At 36.2% G+C, this 15,315-nt stretch overlaps 4 protein-coding genes across 5 annotated transcripts; 2 read left to right on the top strand and 2 right to left on the bottom strand.

Moving 5' to 3' along the window:
• Positions 1-1,243: 1,243 nt before the first annotated feature.
• Positions 1,244-2,257, bottom strand: LOC119075139 (mitochondrial inner membrane protease subunit 2-like). Its single transcript, XM_037181523.1, is given in 4 exon segments — positions 1,244-1,471; positions 1,474-1,497; positions 1,563-1,814; positions 2,039-2,257. Coding segments are annotated over 4 exon segments (531 nt in total). The 5' UTR covers positions 2,133-2,257; the 3' UTR covers positions 1,244-1,310.
• A 3,142-nt stretch (positions 2,258-5,399) lies between these two features.
• Positions 5,400-6,412, top strand: LOC119075137 (ficolin-1-B-like). Its single transcript, XM_037181522.1, has 2 exons — positions 5,400-6,059; positions 6,147-6,412. Exons 1-2 carry the CDS (start codon positions 5,659-5,661, stop codon positions 6,328-6,330), a joined length of 585 nt encoding a protein of 194 aa, XP_037037417.1. The 5' UTR covers positions 5,400-5,658; the 3' UTR covers positions 6,331-6,412.
• A 1,290-nt stretch (positions 6,413-7,702) lies between these two features.
• Positions 7,703-8,989, bottom strand: LOC119075136. The gene is made up of 3 exons (XM_037181521.1): positions 8,747-8,989; positions 8,240-8,386; positions 7,703-8,172 (listed from the first exon to the last, which is right to left on the bottom strand). The coding sequence occupies exons 1-3, from the start codon at positions 8,907-8,909 to the stop codon at positions 7,787-7,789; spliced, it is 696 nt and encodes a 231-aa protein (XP_037037416.1). The 5' UTR covers positions 8,910-8,989; the 3' UTR covers positions 7,703-7,786.
• Positions 8,990-10,674: 1,685 nt separating this feature from the next.
• On the top strand, positions 10,675-14,922 carry LOC119075140 (poly(A)-specific ribonuclease PARN-like). 2 transcript variants are annotated; one of them, XM_037181525.1, is made up of 12 exons: positions 10,675-10,811; positions 11,375-11,531; positions 11,602-11,946; positions 12,016-12,169; positions 12,236-12,367; positions 12,446-12,567; positions 12,632-12,750; positions 12,818-12,986; positions 13,124-13,173; positions 13,757-13,992; positions 14,433-14,494; positions 14,767-14,922. In XM_037181525.1, exons 1-12 carry the CDS (start codon positions 10,793-10,795, stop codon positions 14,837-14,839), a joined length of 1,638 nt encoding a protein of 545 aa, XP_037037420.1. In that variant the 5' UTR covers positions 10,675-10,792; the 3' UTR covers positions 14,840-14,922. The 2 variants fall into 2 exon arrangements, with proteins under 2 accessions (XP_037037420.1, XP_037037419.1); XM_037181524.1 differs by having other exon boundaries at positions 14,433-14,917.
• The last annotated feature ends 393 nt before the right edge of the window (positions 14,923-15,315 follow it).

Genomic DNA, 15,315 nt, shown 5'->3' with positions numbered 1-15,315 from the left:
ACTTATATGCGTCGAACAGGAAAATATGAAACCTCGAATCCGATAATAAAAATTATTTGCATTGCGAAAATTGCACGAAATGTGGATCGTTTTTTGCGTTAATCTAGAGATTCGCACACACACGTACAATGTACGGCATTCTCTTTGTTCAATGTGTTCAACCTAACAAAAACGAAAAATGGCCGCTGGAAAAAAGACAAAATTTCCACTGTCGGCCATTTTGGGATTTTCAATAAACCGGCTAAAAATTTAATATTTTCTCGTAAAACTCATGGAATTAGCTGTTCGATTCCATGAAAATGGATTTTTCACATGGCGAAACACACATCTGATGCCATTAAGTCAACCGATAGACGTTTCCAGAAGCCATAACGCCCGATATAATCACAAACCACGTGTCAACATATTCATTTCTCTTGGAAAGACGCTAGAATTACGATAATTTCGTCGGAAATTTTGTTGAATTTATGCAGAAAACTAATTATTCATTGGTGTAATAGTCGATAGTGGCATGGACTGTCCTCCATTACGGAGATAATGTCCGGGAAGTGCCACGTGCCGCAACCCACTTTCACATCACGTATCGTAATTATTTCATTAAAATTATCGGAAATTTTATTTTATTTTCGTCGAATCAATAATAGTTAACCGATTTAAGTCACTTTTATGCACTTTAAATAATTATTGAGCACTTACAGATTTCGTTTTCAAGAGCTGCGCTAAATGTGTATCCAAATGCGGCTAGAGACTGTGACAAAGTGAACGAGAGGTTGTAAGAAAAATTACGAAGACGGTGCGAATGAAATATAATGTGGAGGGGATATGTGGTAGTGTTTCCTCTTTTGTTACGATATGCCAAGTTTCAACAGTCACCCAGCAAGTAAATGACGTTCCCAGTTGATAAAATTATTTTTATTTTTCAAAATTTCCGCGGCAGAATTAAAATTTCGGCGATAGAGTAACTACAAGTCGTCTGTTATAAGTGGTTTGCAGTGTGATGGCTATAATTCATTATAATTGCATCATATTTAACCTTTTACAGACAGCAAAAGTATCAGCAGTTTTACTATGAATCTTTAAGTATTTTCGGGAGATTGATTTGAAATCATTTGTTGTTATCATTATCAGATAGCCGTGGTATCGTTTGTCGTTTATGAAACGTTACTTTTTGTTCTGCCGTTTTGCGTATGACTGTTGGGCTAAATAGATTTCAGCGACATTGACAACAACTTAAAACGATGTGGGTTCAAACATTAACTGGAGTATATATTCAATATTTGACAGTCAAAATTACTAATCCTACCACATGACTATAACTTATTTACACCTTTGTAGTAATTGATGGTTGTATGTCTTGCCTAACGAAATCGTTTTCTTTGATTTGGTAAATGACTTAAAATTTTCTGCCAGCGGTTTGGCGGCCAAACAATGTACGTAGCTCGTGCTGTCATTAGACCCGCCGACACTGGTCGAATGTGTTACTGTCTAAAGAGTTTCCTGCGAGGAAAAAATAATCACAATCAATGGATGTCCATTGAAATTTTTCAATTGTCTCGCAATACCTGTATGATCACCTTCAACCCAACAAAACCCATCTGGAATTTTAACGTAGGGTTTCTTATAACCAATTGTTGAAACCACATCACCCTCTAGTGCAACGATTCTCTTAATTATTTTTTGTTCCGGATCCTTTGGTGAAATCAGCGACACAATATCTCCACGTTCTACGGTGTAGTTTCGGACCGCCCATTTCGATAAGAATACATAATCACATATTTCAGCGTCTGGATTTAATGCCGGTTGCATAGACACACCTAGAGTGTTAACAAAATTAGGAAAACGTTTTGAAGAAAGCAGAGTAAAATTTAAATGAAGGAGTTATTCAAGAACAGGATAGAATGAACTGTTCTATTCTCTCTTCAAGTGATTTTCAGAGATTTAAATGCGTGGTGTGTGTCGATTTGTTTTGATGTTACAGTTATGTAAACAAGCATCTTAAAACGTTCTTAAGAACATGCAAATCATGCGTTTTATATACCTTCAACACGAGCAATGTAACCCACACAGTCTACGAATGTAATGCCAATTGGTATTGATAAAGCTACAGTCTTTATAAAGTAGGATATTTTCATCCTTCCAATAGATTTTTATTGCAAACTATTTAGTCATTAATTCTCCTCTATTATAATAACTTAGGTTAGGGATAGCTGAACTTTGACAAGTGAGACCAGTGGTGATGATCCCGATGAGGCAAAATGTCAGAAGGTTATGGATATTTCACTTCTTCATTTGTTAATTTTACGACTGGGAATTATATTTCATCAACGTTTATTGTCTAAAGCCCGGTTCGTGGGAAAATGAATGTAAATGATTGGACGTTCTGTCATTGTTTTGGTGTGAACGGCCAAATTGACAGAATAGCCATACATTTTCTGTCAAATACTTATATTCGCACCATGTATAAACCAGACCAACCAGACTTAAAAGTAAGGCACAAATAGATCAAAATATGAATGCTTACGTTCTAAGAAAGCGCGCGGAATAAAGCCATACAAATATTTCAAAATGTCCCTTTCCTTTTAATGTAATTAAAAATGTCCCTTCGCTTTATTTTGTGTTGTGATTAAAAATTGTTTTCGTTGTGTGTTATATATTTCCGAATTTTCCAATCTACCCTATATTATATCGATGGTTTTACCCAAAAATAACATTAGGTGAACTTTACTTCACGGCGGTGAAACTTTACCTAACCCACCTATCCTTTTTGAGTAAAATGATGGATTATGATGGAAATTGTACTTCTCGACACCATTGGAGCTCGTTCAGAAACTCTTCGTTAAGTTTCACTGGGGAGGATTTTGACACTTCTTTCATATAAAGTATGTCAAAATCTTCACTTTGGGTAATGAATTTTTAGTTCCTGAACTTGTTCTTGATAAGTAATATATAGACTATTTTTAGGTGGATAGTTTACGTGGAAAGTACAAAATATGTGGTCATAGAACAAAAAACACACCTGCAGGATAATGGTGCAATAAAATCTTTACCATTGTAAAAATCTTGGAAATTTTGTATTCGATGGTCAAATTATATAGATAATGTATAATGTAAAGACACTAATGACTTAATACACTGTTGCCGCCATTGCAAAACCTTTTATTTCTCTAACCCATTACCGGTGGAAAATTGGTAAAGTCTAATGACAGATTCATTGATGATTCATACTCCATACGTGGTAAATTTCTTAATTAGGGTCATAGGTACACAAACCACTCGGCAGGTATTGCTTTTTTTGCTTAAATAGGGGTCTCTTTGTACAAATGTCTATCAGTTTCCTTCAGTCCTTTGACCAGATAACTCGCAGAACTTTATCTAAGGCATAGAGTTTGAGATAGTCGAACTTTATTTTGTGACAAAGCACCAGATTTTTTAAAAAAAAAAAGAGAGAATTTCGTTAAGACAACGGTGAACATTTCAAAAGTGCCTGAGTTATAGATTGAACCTGGTTAAACAAACAAACAACGAGCAATTTGCAAAAAGAGCTATTGAGACAAATATTGCAATATCAGAGGAGAAAAATCAAAATCGAAAAAAAATGAACATCAATTTGGACGATTATTTCGCGAGTGTCATCGCTGATGAGAGTTCGACTAAACGTTTCGAAGCAAAATCAATCAGACAGAATTCTTATAAGTGTTCGCTGTGTCACTCGGTTTATCCAGCCGGCGAATTTAGAATGCATCACATTCTCTGCCATCCAAATGAGAATCTTAGCTATAAAACATATTCCAAGGGCAGCACCGAATATTTGGGGCGAATACTAAATACTTGGTACAAGTGTAAAACTTGTGGCAAATATCTTCAGATTGTAGATACAACTTTACACCATAAGCAACATCATCCGGAAATACAATCAATATCAAGCAATTACATAAACATCAAATATGTGGAGCAGAGCCAGCAAAGCAGAGAATTTCAACATCGCCCTGCAAGAGACTCCAACTCCAGCGACTATCGGAATTGAAAAATCAGCGCGAAAATGCAGAACCATCAACACCTATTTCGTATCGGTTCTAGAATGCAGTGACATTTTGTGTAGATGTGCTGCAAACGTTTTGTACAGAATTATAATCGTAACGAGGTGGCATGGTGGCGCTGATGCTAATCGGCATTCACGAATTACATGGACATCCAAACATGTTTTTACATGCTTATGCATGGTAAAGTGCACTTTACATCACTGCTTGTGACAGCGAAAATGCACTTACCGTCCACAAACATGTAAAATGTGTTACGTCAATGCTTTTAAATGCTTGTTTAGGCACGTGTGATTACGCCACTCGCCTTCGGCTCTTTCCACAAACCTCACACTTGCCTGACAAATATTTACAAACAGTGACGTAACATACTAAAAAATGATGACAGTGCCACCATGTCACCTCTCTGGTATAACTATATAGTTTTGTAATATGTAAAATTTATCGATTGTAATTAATAAAAAATCAAATCGCTTTTTATTAAACAAATTTTTTTTTTTACCAAATACTTGCCGTTTATTATTTGTCCACACATGCGATTGGTGATTCTCACGGACGTTTGATCTACACGTGGTGTATCGCTTAAAAGAGAATCAACTGGAGCATAATTTAGTCGACCTCTATCTAAATCTAATTTGAAAAGCTGAATACACCAATCCCATCGAAGGATTAAATAGATTTGATTATTCTATTGAACAATATATCAAGTGCGACTTTACCCAAGGGCATTTGTAGAGTATCTTAGGCCTCATAATATAGGGTCAATCCGACTGATGGTTGGAAAAGATATGTCGAAAAACTCACCGTTAAAGGTTAACCACAGTTCCATTATTGATGGTGTAGCGTATGTATCGACTAAAAAAGGAAACTGACTGTTCTCCTGGATATATTTTTAGGGCCTAGAGTTCTGAAATGTGGTTGACAATTTTCTTAAGGAAAATGGAGATTATCCTTGTCACTGGATATCGCTATAATTTGAAAAAAAAAAAAAAATGCGTGGCCACAAAAACATTACGTGTCTGACAAAATGGACACAATTTAATCAGACAAAACGTTCATTTGATTCGGAAATTCAAAATTGATGCAACAAAAATGTACGTTGATGGTAAAGGTTGGACTTTAATAAGCGTCTGAATAACGACACCACTATTTTATAATATACCATTGGTATACCCACCCGCGCAGCGTAATAAGTTAAATGAACGAAAGTCCTGACTATTTTCATATATCCAACAATGATAACGCAAGTAGAGGAAATCGGTTGATCCCTGTTGCTTATAAATTAAATCCTCCATTATCAGTGTTCTGTGCCATGACATGATATAAATGCTGAGCTCAAACTTGAAAGACACAGAGTTCTTTGTGAGAATGATTTCCGTTGTTGTTGTGCTACTCATCGCTAGCTTTGTTGCGGGTCAATCTGCTCGAGAATTTTTTTTGTGAATTCAAAAGCGATGGAGTGTTCGAACAGAATGTGGAACAAAGTCTATTACATCTAAATGAAGGTCCATTCATTTACTTTGACGATTGTGAAGATGCACTCAAGAAAGGATTTACGCTTAGCGGCGTCTATCGCATCAAACCCAAATCTTCGTTTAGACCGTTCCAAGTGTGGTGTGACATGGAATCGGAAAGTGGTGGATGGACTCTCATTCAAGTCAGATATGATGGATTGACTGATTTCTTCAGAAACTGGGTGGAATATCGGAATGGATTTGGCCGCGTTGATGGTGATCATTGGCTTGGAAATAATTTTATTCATCAATTGACGGAAAACAATGATTATCAGCTGAAGATTGAAGTGACTGGCTTCCAAGATAATGAGTTTGCTTTCGCCAAATACTCTCCATTCCACATTGGATCGGAAGACGAAAACTATAGACTCTACATTGGAAATTTCAGTAGTGAAGGGCAAATTAGTGATTCGCTCTCGTCTCATAATGGATCTATGTTCTCAACGAAAGACAACGACAACGATGATTGGCCAGCTAACTGTGCTGAGAGATTCAAAGGAGCTTGGTGGTGAGTAAAGATCAGAAAATATTTTGCTGAAGAACTGGAAAACGAAGCGTTTTTGTTTCAATTGATTAATTTAGAAAATTCGCATAGGTACCGTGGATGTTATCAGTCTAACCTTAATGGCATTTGGATGAGCAAACAACGTTCTATTGCAGTCAGAGGTCCACAAACGGTTGACAACGAAATTGGTATAAATTTTCGAAATGTTTTCAACGTATATTTTTACAGTTTGAAAAGCGTTGAAATGAAAGTAAAGAAGTTGAGGCGTACATGATTAAATTGTCAGTGTATTTTAACAAAACAACTATGAATCTTCATCTTTATTTATTGTGGAAATACATTAGAGGCCAAATCTATATATCTGTATTTAGCCATAACGAACAATTTTATTTCAACGAACAATTTTAACAATCAAGACATTTCCATTCAACGATACCACTTCCAGATCCAAAGCGCTCTTTCGTGTATTTTTCGATATCAATCAAGAATCCAGTGTTCTGAGAATTTCTCGTGCAACAACCATTACAGTCAGAATCTGCGCACATGTCATAAACCTTAGCATCGATTTGGTTGGTTCCTTGTCTTAATCTTAATGTCTTTAGCTGATACTTAGCAGCATCCTTTGAATGTACGGCTATGATATTATTCGCCCTAACCCAAGTTTCCGGTTGCTGGCCAGACACGAATGCAAAATATCCAGCCCACAAGCATCCGTTGTAATTTAAACATTCGTCACTGTTTGGATCCGGATATGACTCATAATTCGTTAGGTCTGCTCTGTTCCATTCTTTTGTATTTGCAATAAATTGTCAATTAACAACATGAAATATCTCGAATCTAGTAGATTGTAAAAAAAACAACTCACCACTAGGAGAACCACCACTGCTGTTTTCCATGATTCCACACACAGCTGATGTGTCACTACTTACGATCGCGTCACTCTTGGACACAGCATTTTTCTTCATCCAACATGTTCCACTGTTATAGTTCGTCCATGTAAAATGAGTACAATCTAATAAACGGAAACATGGGCTCAAGTCAAGCAAATTATTGGCTGCGTTTAACATTAAACGTTAAACTCGATATGGAAACTCAATAGTAATTCTATGTATGGGAGTCAACTATGGGACTCAACGTTCAGTATTATCGTAGCGAAGTACAAGCTATCTTAAAAAGGCACACTAAGAAATGTGTATTCCATACCTTGTGTAGATGCGCATCGTCCACCACAATCTTCTCCCTTTGTTAATGCATTACTGAGGTCATTTCCTGCAAAGTCGCAACCTGTTGCCCAATTACCATTCCATGTAATTCCATGAGAGTTGGATACTGCAAAAGCAAGTACCACGAGAAAAGTTGATAGCATTTTGACGAAATATAATAACCTGGTAACACTCTTTAATATTCAACTAGTTATTTCGTTATTGATTATTATTAAACTGCATGCTACAAAAGTCAGACTGCTTTTATATACATCCCACACAAAGCTAAATCTTTATTGCAATACTTAACAGATATCATTCAACTGTGAATTGAAAGCCATAAATAATGATATTTGGAACATTCGTCAGCTTACGTTCCAGTGTATAAGCTGTAAATCATTGGCTTCTGGTTTTTAATCGATAAATTGAATCGGACAACATGAATAGCATTTTTAACAATAAGCTTATGGAAGTGGAAAAATACGACCATCATTTACAGTAAAAATCATTTTATTTCAACTAAGAATTTTAACAATCAAGACATCTCCATTCAACGATACCACTTCCGGATCCGAATCGCTGTTTTGTGTATTTCTCAATATCAATCAGGAAACCAGTGTTCCGAGAATTTTTTGTGCAACAGCCATTACAGTCAGAATCTGAGCACATGTCATACACTTTGGCATCGATTTGCTTGTTTCCTTGCTTCAGTCTTAATGTCTTCAATTTATATTTCGAAGCATCCTTTGAATGTATGGCTATTATATTGTTGGCTTTAACCCAAGATTCTGATTGCTTTCCCGACACAAATGCAAAATACCCAGCCCATAAGCAACCATTGTAATTTATACATTCGTCACTATTTGGATCTGGATATGACTCGAAATTTGTGAGATCTGCTCGGTTCCATTGCTCTGTATTTGAAAACATTTTTTAAAAATTAGAACATGAAATACCCTAAAGACTGAAACATTGGCTCACCGTTAGAAGAACCACGATCGCTGTTTTCTACAATTCCACACACAGCCGATTTGTCAGTACTTTCGAAAGCATCACTCTTAGACACGGAATTTTTCTTCATCCAACAAGTTCCTCCATCATAGTCAGTCCATGTGAAGTGAGTGCAGCCTGGTAATGAGCGGTTGAAATTTAGCTTATATGAATAAGTAAATGAATGAAATACGGAACCGTATGTTACTTTGTCGACAGCACTGCTCCTAGCATTAATAGTGAATTAACAAGCGTCAAATTTAGAGCCCTTAGTGACAAATTATTGTTTGTATTATAAATTTCAACTCATACAACCAAAACAAAATACCAATTTTTACAAAAGAAACATGTTCATAATAAGAGCAGTGCAGTTTCTCACAATATTCACGATACACGGTACCAAATCACATATAGTGCAGCATATAATAGGACAGATTTTCAATATAAGCTGTGCTGTTTATCTATAGTCTATTCGATATCAACGGCATTTTCATATACCTTGCGTAGAAGCACATCGTCCACCGCAATCTTCTCCTCTCATTTTTACATCCTTTAAGTCATTTCCTCGAAAATCGCAGCCTAGAGCCCAGTTATCATTCCAAGTTATTCCATAAGAATCGGACACTGCGACAGTAAGTACCACGAAGGAAATTGCTAACATTTTGTTAAATACACACACTTTTATTTATTATAACTCTCAAAACAACTTGCACGCTTCTTTATTAAAAATTACATATTGAGAAGAGAGATAGTTGCTTTTATATGGTAAGATGTATGGGGAACGTCTCCAAACTACATTTGCCTTTGAGAGGAGAATTCGTCAATGATATTTTCTTGCATAAATTAACAAAACTTGATTCCATACAGTTAATGTTAATCTAGTTTGTGTCTAAGTTTGTTTTAGATGTTTTATCAGCTGGTCCACTGATTCAATCAAACTGCCTCAACATCATTCTCTGGTTTCAGGTATACAGGTTTCAGACAAATTCCACATTTTTGTAACTAAGTTACACGAAATTGTAGTAGATAAAATACGTTCGAAAATTGATAAATGGAACGTCCCCCGCATGTTGTTTACTAATTAATGATAAGAATTTTGAAGAAAAAAAAAACAAAACAAAAACAATTCTGCAAACTCCGTGAATCACATGTAAGGCTTATGTTATTCCCCAAAGAGACAGACAAATGCGTTGTTTATACATACGAAATATCATAAATTAATGATCTTAATATCAAAGTATTATTTGCAGAGAATCGGATTTGAGGGTAATATCTATGAGAATGCATCAAAGAAAATGCGGTACATCAACACACTTTAAGCATGAGTGCTTCGAGTGACAGCTGTCAAATAGAGTACAATTTTGTATTTGAAAAAAAGCACAATTTTTTGCAGTGTCAAAATTTGTTTGATACACTGTCCACTTTCAGTACTCTATTTAGAGTACCACTCATTGGCGGATTAACCTATGGGAAATTCGGTATTCTATCCACGGCGCGGCACTGGGAAAAAACTTGGCGCTGGAAAAACTCGTGGACCGTACAAATTTCTAATAATCTTCTCTTAAATGCATGCCAGTAAAATGCAAAAGCAAGACAAAATTGGCCCTGAATTTTTAAAATTTGGCGCTGAATTTTCATTTGCCAGTGGCCGCTGAAAAACCTTGATCCGCCTCTGGTACCATTCATGCTTGAAGTGCGTTGGTTGGGTACATACTCGTTTTGACATTGAGGGCGATGACATATAAACCTAATTTACTTTTCGATAATACTGGTTTATATTCATTATTGATCTCGGTCGTCTTTCTTTTGATGACATTAATGACTTTAACTTTCAGTCGTTAAATAGAGTTGCTAAGCAAGTTCGGCTGTATGCATCACCATAATTATTTAAATTTTATAATCATGCGAAAATCTATAGTTTTCAGACCAATGGGATGAACGCTTATCTGTCCATAATCAATTTTTTTTAACTTTTCCTCCTATGTACAAAGTTGAGAATTGAATAATTTCACCCGTCTAGGACCTTTCAACAATCATTATTTATTTAACAGATGTGTATACAACTTTTCATGTTGAGGTCCTAAATTACGAGAAAGATTCCGTAATTTATGCCCAATGCATGAAAATCTTTTGTCTTCATCTTCAAATTTCATTTGTCATTCGTTTTGTGCACAGTGGACAAACATTAATTGTGAAAAACTGCATTATTTTATAAAGAGAGCTTAAAACATCCCTTTTCTTTCGTCCGTAGTCTTTCGTAGTATTTTTTACTCGAGTGTTCCAGGCGCTAGCCCGATTTTTGTATGTATGGTTGATTTTACGCTTAAATTTAAAAACAAAAATTACAAACTGCAATAAATTAATGTCGGTTGGGTTTCACCAAGTTTACTACCATGGTTACCCTCGTTACCCGGCTTTATTGGCGCTACCATCGTGTCAAGTGTCAAATATTTGAAGTTCTCCAAGTCTTTTTCGTTACAGTCGAGTCTATATCTACAGTTTAAAAACATTGTTCAAAATACATTTCATGAAAAGACATTTAAAATGAACATCACACGGAACAGTAAGTACATCTGCTACAGGTTTTCATCATTTTATTTTATCAACAAAAAAATAAATTGAATTCGTGCACACGCTAAACGTTAGGCAAAGCCTCGAGCGAAGTAAAAACAAGTTTTAAACACCGAAAATAATGAGTTTGCCTTTGTTTCAATTTCAAAATTTTATCAAATTTACGTAACCTCAAAATATATAGAAACTGGAGCCTAACATGTCACTTAAATACAAATTGAAATTGTAGATCTTTCACCTCAAACGAACAAACAGAGCACATCTGTTGTCTGCAGAAACAAATAAGAATTTGTCAACGGCTCGCTTTTATGTTGATTTTTTATTGTTAATGATTTGTGGCCAGTGAATGGCTTTTGAAAACATAATTTTTTAGCTTATCAGACTCGTTTAGTCGACTTAATTGACAGAGCAATGAAAATCGTACATTTTTAGATCATGAAGATGATACATTTACTAAGCAATGTATTATCAAACGAATCTTTTATTCAGAGCTAATTGATCATATGTTCTTGATACTGTTAGTTCGGAGAACTTGAACAACGATTTTCTTTTCAGATTTCCGTGATCAATTTGATGAATTGAAGCAGGTCATCAATGCAGCTAATTTCTTAGCCATCGATTGCGAATTCACTGGTTTATCTCACGACAATGCCAAAGTACAGCAGTATGATTCACCGTCGGAATATTTCCATAAGATTTGCCAACAGACAAGGTGCGTCTACCGAAATTGATAGACTTGCTTGTCGAACAAAATTCATAAAATTTGTGTCTAAAACTTTCAGCGGCTACATTACCATCCAATTCGGACTGACTGCATTTCGTGCTAAAAATGACGACACTCAGGACTTTACGTACCGCAGCTACAACTTCTTCGTATTCCCCCAAATGAGAAAACAGCGTTTTGAGTGTCAAGGGGATTCTTTGGCGTTCTTGGGAGCCAATAATTTTGATTTTAACATGCTATTCCGCGAAGGGATATCGTACTGTGATGAAGAAGAAGCAAAACGAATGAGAGAGCAGTTCGACGAAAAGCTGAAATTAATGGAAAGCTGTGACAATAAAAAGAATGGTGACGAACAGGTGGTGGCTGTTCCGTTCGAAGAACAAGAAAATATGGACCGACTAAAGTGAGTTCAATGCGTCATGGGGTCTCGGACTGTGTTTCTCATTCAATTTAATTTTTTGCGCATTTGTAGTGAGGAAATTGAAAAGTTTTTAGAATGCGAAGACGACGAAAAAAGTGTCGGAAAAAATTGCAACGCATTCCAACGGAAACTGATGTACCAGCTGTTGGAACAACGATATGCAGAAACGATATCAGCAAGTTCCCGCATCGAAAACAATCAAAAGGTTCGAAAACTGCTGGCATTTACTGTTAGTTGGACAAATAGGCGACGAAATGTTAATCCCTTTCAGGTGATCCTTTTGAAAAAAATCAAATCCAAAGAGCAACTACGGGAAATTCAAATGGAAGAAATCGACAAGGAACGTAAACAGATGGAAGACGCCATTGGATTTCACAACTTCATAAATTTCCTTTCACAGACGGTACGTTTTTCGAAGATAACTTTTACCGTTCGCGGTCGCACTGTCGCACAGTCAATTAAAAAGTCAATTTTCTCGCAGAAAAAGCTAATTGTTGGACACAATATGCTACTCGATGTGATCTACGTGATAAAACAATTCGTCGGACCGGTATCAAACAAGTTTCAAGACTTCAAAACCAAGACTCATAAAACCTTCCCGAAGTAAGTCGATTTGTAGTTCCAATTTCCCGTCCATTGATCATGACCATCGATCCACTTAAAACAGCTTGCTCGACACCAAGTTCATGTGTACAGACGACACGATCAAACCGTACATCAATTCCAGTGTTCTGGCTCGACTGCTCGATGCAACATCGGTGGAACCATTTGTGCGGCCCAAATTCGGTAAGATCTGATTGTGTTGAAATGGCGATCGCCAATGATCCGACGTATACACGTTTCGTTATTACAGAGGCCGAAGCCGAAGAATACTCATATTCGTTGGACAAGCCAAAGGAACACGAAGCCGGTTACGATGCGTTTATGACGGGCGTGTGCTTCGTCACCATGGCAAATTATTTGCAAGTCGATTCGTGTGATATCAACGAGAAGTCGTCTAGACTACGACCTCTGTTGAACAAGTGAGTTTGACCAATTGCTTTTCTTCTTCTTAAAATTGTGAATTCACGTTAACGATGGACCTTGCCGGACCGTCAATATTTTCTTGTAAGTTTCATTGCCGCCTATATCTAACGGATGTGTTCCATCTTTTTTTCAGATTGTTCCTACCCATTGACGTGAATCATGTCAATCTGACTGGCAAGGAACGTAAGTTGAACAAAAAGTCTAGAAAGTATTAGTGTCGAATTGTGTGTAAACTTCTCAATGCAGAATAAATCAAGTGATAAAAAACGATTTTCATTATCTATGTTATTTGCAGTGGGAATGTCCAACCTTACCGAACCTCAAGTTATCGAAGCCAGATTTATTCGATCTCAATTTCATTCTTCTCGCTTTGACAAGTTGACAAGTTTTGAGTTGGACATATAGTTCCGAACATTGTATCTCTGAATGAATACATGTTTGCCACGAATGCTAGAACCGCACTTAGTACGAGAAGGAAGTCCAATATAATTTCCCGTCCAATCCATAGACATGGACAATCACTAAACAGACAATGATCTATTTCAATTGCGCTAGCCATTCATTATTCGTTCAATCGTTTAGTATCACTTGGTAAATAAATAACTGAAAGCCACCGTTTCATATAGCAAGTCATAATCAAACGTAGCCAACTCACTTTTCCTGGTCATCATCCAAATTTATTGTAATCATTCGCCCCCACTACCACCATCACACATTTAGTGTTATATCCGATACATCTCGATGGTAATGAATTATGTTCTTTCAGCGCCAGCTCCCTCCCGTGAACACGTGTTCCACTTAACCATTCCGAAAGACTGGAAGAATAACAACATTTTCCAAATATTTCGCTTGTACGGTAACGTTCGCATCTCATGGCTGGACGATACATCATGTTTCGTTGCGTTACACAACCGTGAAAATGCCACCGGTCTTTTGAAGACCATTGGAAAGCATGAAGGTGTGACGATAATATCGTTTGCTGATTACAAAAAGAAGGAGAATGTAAGTTGAATGCTCGGTAGAATGGTTTTGATTTACTGGATCAGAGAACTCCATTGCGGATGAAAAACGATAAGAAATGTTCGAAAGTGTGATGAGCCGAATCGAAAGTTTCGGTGCAAAATCAAATGGCCTGTAAAGAAGAGCCTTTAGAATCACGAAAAGTGTCATCTCTTCGTCTCAAATGCACAAAACGTTTTTTGGTCAAAAATTTAGAGTAATTGGCACTTTGAGTTGGCATTCTTCGTGTTCTTGCTGATGATTGAAATGAGATGTAATGCGGAGAAAAATCCTCCTTCCACTTAACATCATTTTAATTTAAAAAAAAAAAGTGTTTTTCAAATCATCGGCAACAGACACGAGTTCTCTGACAGTAAAAACTGTAGCAGTTAGTGGGAATGAAATAATTTCCAATTTGATTGTGAATGCTTCAATTGTTTCAGATGTTAACGGCGACATCTGATCCGATCAAACGGAAAGTGGAAACGGATACGAGTCGTGATTGGTCAGTGCGATTCACTAAATTCATAACTTTCAGCCTCATTATTTTGTCAATTCATTATATCTCTAATTACAATGATTTGAACATTTTTGGATTGAAATAAATAGACCAGAAACGGAATCGATCCCCATTTCTTCATCCTTATTGTAACAGTTTTAATCAGATTGTGAACGAAAATTCATCTAAAGTGTCGCGATTCCATTGCATCATTATCGTATGATCGGACGTCTAAAGTTGTTGATTAATTTTTTTTTTTTTTTTTCTTCTTGTTGTAGTGTGTCTCAGCCCAAAAAGAAAACTAAACAACAGGGAACGTCTCAACATTTTCAACCAGTTGACGATTGGTAAAATACAGTACATCAACACTAATTTTCATTTTTTTTACTAAAATCGAGTAAATAAAGAGAAATTCGGATCATAAATCGACTAAATTTGTATTTGTCTAATTATTTCATCTATCGATAACAACGACAAAAATAGTGACAAGCTCTAGGTAATATGGTCATTTTTACAGTAAAATTAAAAGGTATTGAAGTACAAGATTTGAAATCAACAGATTGAAATTACTTTTGATAGATGAAAGTAATAGACCCGATAATAATACTGGTCATTATATGTTTGCCGCCTGTAGCAGGTAAATTGGTGAAAATTTTCCTTTCTCGATATGATGAGATCTGGTCTCCTGATCTGATAATTCCATAAGCTGGGCGAACTTATTAGTATTCAGAAGTCAGAGCTGTACCTAGAACCACCAATTTATATGTAGATGGATTTATGCCTAAAAAGACACTTTCTGATATGAAAATTGGGTGGACCCTTGGAAG

The sequence above is a fragment of the Bradysia coprophila genome, unplaced genomic scaffold (genome assembly GCF_014529535.1).
Source record: "Bradysia coprophila strain Holo2 unplaced genomic scaffold, BU_Bcop_v1 contig_192, whole genome shotgun sequence".
Classification (NCBI taxonomy): Eukaryota; Metazoa; Arthropoda; class Insecta; order Diptera; family Sciaridae; genus Bradysia; species Bradysia coprophila.
The sequence above is the reverse complement of the archived record's forward strand: the minus strand, read 5'-3'. Positions and strand labels throughout refer to the sequence as shown.